The sequence below is a fragment of the Saccostrea cucullata genome, unplaced genomic scaffold (genome assembly GCF_032062105.1).
Source record: "Saccostrea cucullata isolate Sc308-1 unplaced genomic scaffold, CSIRO_AGI_Scuc_v1 ctg18148, whole genome shotgun sequence".
NCBI lineage: Eukaryota > Metazoa > Mollusca > Bivalvia > Ostreida > Ostreidae > Saccostrea > Saccostrea cuccullata.
The window spans coordinates 1-4,958 of record NW_026921609.1 but is presented as its reverse complement, the minus strand read 5'-3'; the positions used below and the strand labels follow the sequence as shown (position 1 = coordinate 4,958).

At 33.4% G+C, this 4,958-nt stretch overlaps 1 protein-coding gene across 1 annotated transcript; it reads left to right on the top strand.

The window, feature by feature from the left end:
- Window positions 1-216: 216 nt before the first annotated feature.
- Window positions 217-985, top strand: LOC134260425 (heat shock 70 kDa protein 12B-like; the record flags this gene model as incomplete). The annotated part of the gene is made up of 2 exons (XM_062742986.1): window positions 217-554; window positions 755-985. Coding segments are annotated over exons 1-2 (552 nt in total), but the record flags the coding sequence as incomplete, so codon positions are not given.
- Window positions 986-4,958: the final 3,973 nt, after the last annotated feature.

The window sequence follows — 4,958 nt, the reverse complement described above, 5'->3', positions numbered from 1 at the left end:
TGTTCAGTCTTTATCACTATTAACTGTTTTGTTTATACTTGTTGTAAAATTCTGTATATTCTGTAAAAGATAATGACTTTGACTTTATCTTCTAAAAATAAAACGGTCAAATTTAATCTTATTGAGACCATCACTTAGAGGTAGTGTCCTCTTCAATCTGTGATTTTTTTAAAAATCTTAACATAAAATAAATATAAGAAGAGTTTCTCCTTAAAGTTTATACTATTTTAGGGATGTCGCTGGAACAAAAGACAGATATAAAAGTCTTAGTGGCTGCCATCGACTTTGGTACAACCTACTCTGGCTATGCCTTCTCTTTCAAAGATGAATACGAAAAGGATCCAACAAAAATCATGGCCAATACAACATGGGTATCTGGGCACAAGAATTTGTTTTCTCAGAAAACTCCTACGTGTCTTTTGCTGAAATCTGATCAAAGTTTTCATTCGTTCGGGTACGAGGCTGAAGACACGTACACCGATCTTGCCAATGAAGAAAAACATCATTCATGGTACTTCTTTCGGAGGTTCAAGATGATGTTACATAATAACATGGTAAGGAAATTAGGATAATAAGAATATTAAAGTAAATTTGAAAAATCAAAACATTTCTAAGACAGATTTTATTATGAATTATTAAGTTTTACCGGATAAAAAACAAAGTAAATTTTTAATAATAATCATGTACATGTCAAATAATCATGTACATAGCACTTTGTTGCATTTACAGTTGTTTCTTTGTAATTTTAAATTAGACTCTAAACCGTGAAACAATAATATCAGACGAAAGCGGCCAAAAGAAGCTCCCTGCTATGACAGTTTTTGCCCATGGCATACGGTATCTGAAAGATCACCTTCTCAACCACCTTAAAGTAAAAGGACTGGACGCTTTGATCAAGGAAGATGATGACATTCACTGGGTTCTGACGATCCCTGCAATATGGAATGATAAATCTAAACAATTTATGAGAGAGGCGGCAAAAGAGGTACTAGTATGTCTAAGAGCTTGAAAATTGATTCGTATTATGTTATATTACGCATCGTAATGTACAAAAGCCCATTAGTGCCAACCTGTATATATATATATAAAGGAAAAGCAATACATATAGGAAAACCTGGATATATAAAGGAAATGCGATATATATAAAGAAAACCTGGATATATATAAAGGAAATGCAATATATATAAACAAAACCTCGATATATATAAAGGAAATGCGATATATATAAACAAAATGTCGATATATATAAAGAGAAATGCGAAATATATAAACAAAACTTCGATATATATATAAAGAGAAAAATTTCCACCGCTTGACCTTTAACATGTTTAATGACCTTCATAACAACAGAGACTTCGCAAACATACGATAAGCAGCTTCCAATCTAATGTTTTGATTGCGATCAGTTGGTGTGGCTGTTTCAGGATGGTATTCAGTGTATTGTTTTCTTTATTTGTTTATTTTGATAATTATGATGATTAAAACTAAAGCTAAAAAACTGCTGTTCTTCTTCCTGTGCCAAAATGATGTTGATTCTTTGAAAAAATTATGTACATTTATCTCTAAAATTAATAGTGTTGTCTGCGTCTGCTCCACTATATTATATGTATATATGTTGTTTTTTTTATGTTTCTGTACCTTGTGTACCATTTACAGTGTGTAAATAAATTAAATTGAATTGATTTATATTTCAAAGACTTCAGAGACTTTTCTGCTTAAAATGTATATTAATGTTTGGGGTCTTTTCAATCGAACTATAATTTGGTGCAAAAATACAAGTGTGTTTTATCATGCTTTATAAGTTTTTTAACGTTTTACTATGTTTTTTACATGATGTATGGAGAATTTCAAATCGATTTAATTTACGACGTGGGACAAAAATCCGCAGTTTAATTATGTATGTGTGCATGCACTAATTATTTGTTTCTTTCTATTAATTCCCAAATACTTTATATTTTTTCCACACCATTAAAGACCCTAAAATTATTACAGTTTAATTTTCCTTGTCACCTTCAAATGAAGTGGGTACCTTCATCCTTCCCCTCTCTCCCATTCCGAACGATATTGATTCTTTTTTAACAATCGATGGGCATACTAGTTAATTATTTTTAAAATGAATTTAAATAGATTTGAATAAGAACATCAAAAACGAGACTTCCTATTAAACATTATTTTCATAAATTCTCGGTCGTGAACCCAAAGGTAGTACGGCTAAGTTTTTGTGAAACAGTAAACAAGATAGATCTAGGTTGTAAAAATGAAGTTGATCATATGCATGTCGAATGTAAAGCCAATAAATGCACAGAAAATAGATAAATATTATACTTATTTCATTAATATATATAAACTAGTAATAAAATCAAAGGCGGATCCTTATCCTTATTTGTATATGAAATTTATAGGTCCATTATCCTAAATTCCGTACAGCCACCAGACCCCTCTGCCTTCTACTGCCCCCCCCCCCCCCCCGTTACGAAATTCCTGGATCCGCAATTACAGTTCATTGATATATACATGTACAAACAAATAAACACTATTACATAGCAACATTTTGCCGATTCTGGATAAGTTATAAATGAGTACTGTATAACTGATTCCCCCTGCCAGGAGTTAATCTGTATATAATCTTGATGGACAGCCGAGCTCTACAGGTCACGCAGTGGAAAATTTTCTCTTTACACATATCGCATTTCTCTTTATATATATCGAGGTTTTGTTTAATAAATATATATCACATTTCCTTTATATATATATCGAGGTTTTTTTTTTTGCATATATAACATTTCCTTTATATATATATCCAGGTTTCGTTTATATATATATCGCATTTCCTTTTATATATATCCAGGTTATGTTTATATACATCGCATTTCCTTTATATATAGAGGTTTGCTTTTATATATTGCGTTTCCTTTATATATACAGGTTGGCACTAATGGGTTTCCGTAGGTTTTGGAATTTGGTTTTTTGTGCAGATGTATACAAGATATTCTGTAAAATACTTTTGTTGTTCTGAACCCTTAAACATAGGTAATCAGAGATTACAGAGCTCACCTCAACGAATGTTGTCTTTAAGTAAGGCAAAGTCACACAATTAACCAACAAAAAGTGTACATTCCAAATATGAAAATATTTAAGCAATTTTGATCTGATACTTTGCAATAGACCTACATAAAAAATTTAAACTAGTTCTTCTTCATGAAAATGTAATCAAAATCCAGCATCTGAAGCAAATTTGAGAGTTTTCATCTCTTGTAGCATTTGTGCAAGTTTGGTTTATACAATGTTATATAAGCCTTATAGTTTTTTGGTAATAGACCTGCACCCATAACTTTTACCTGGTCTATTATCTGAAAAATGTATGTCGAATTCAGCATCCGAAGCAAGTCCATTAGTGTGCATCCAAAGATGTATGTCCATGCAAATTTGCTCATTATAGGGCTCATAGTTAATTGGAAATGAAACATGCATCAAAAACTAACATTTTCACTCATCCACAAAAAGTAGGTCAGATTCAGCATCCGAAGCAAGCCTGGTAGTATGCATCCTTAGATGTATCATCCATGCAAGATTGGTCATTAAAGAACTCATAGTTACTTGGAAATGAAACCTGCACCAACAACTTTTACCTGTTCACTCAACCAGAAAATGTAGGTCAGATTCAGCATCCGAGCAAGCCCGGAAGTGTGCATCCTTAGATGTATGATCCATGCAAGTTTGGTCAACATAGGGCGTAAAGTTACTTGCAAATGAAACCTGCACCAACAACTTTTACCTGTTCACTCAACCGGAAAATGTAGGTCAGATTCAGCATCCGAAGCATGCACGGTAGTATGCATCCTTAGAAGTATCATCCATGCAAGTTTGGTCAACCTTATAGGCTTATAGTTACTTGGAAATGAAACTTGCATAAAAAATTTTAACCTGTTCACTCAACCGGAAAATGTAGGTCAGATTCAGATTCCGAAGCAAACTCTATAGTATGCATCCTTAGATGTATCATCCATGCAAGTTAGGTCAACATAGGGTTTATAGTTACTTGGAAATGAAACTTGCACCAAAAACTTTAACCTGTTCACTCAACCGGAAAATGTAGGTCAGATTCAGCATCCGAAGCAAGCCCGGTAGTATGCATCCTTAGATGTATCATCCATGCAAGTTTGGTCAACATAGGGCTTATAGTTACTTGGAAATGAAACCTACACCAAAAACTGCACCAAAAATGTTAACCTGCTCCAAAACATTAACCTGGTCATTCCTTTGCTGAAATTGCAGCATCTGAAACTTTGACTGGTACAATGAAACACACTAGAACCATCTTCCATGCATGTCTAATCAATATAGGACATAGAAGTACTTAAAAAGAAAACTGCTCCAAAAAACTTAACCTTAACCCGGGACGCCGACGCCGACACCGACGCCGACACCGACACCGACGCCGACACCGACGCCGACGCCGAGGGTATTACATAAGCTCCCCCAACTTCGTTGAGGTGAGCTAAAAAATGCAGAATCGAATGTATCTAATAACCATTTTGATTGATCAGATTATATCATTTGTTTGTATTAGTTATTTCATTTTGGCACAACATGGTTTCCACACTTCTTAATCCATAATCGCTGACAGCTGTTGAAGTTCACCCAACCGAAAATGTCCATTTTGAATGTTATACAATTAATAAAGTGAAACTGCATGTCTATAAAGTTAATTATTGTATTTTTTCCCTTTCCTTTTATTCTATTGGATGGGAACCTGATTATCAATCCACTGGATGCCTAGCCTCATCTGTGTTATCCCAAATGTGTCATTGGTGATCATATATATGTTCAAATGAAGACACAAAGATTGGCTTAATGATTTAAAAAATCCAATTGAGTAAATCTCCGAATATGAAGAATATTTTTCTGCATGAATTTTACTATTACACACTTTCTTGAAAAGTAGTGACAAATAATAA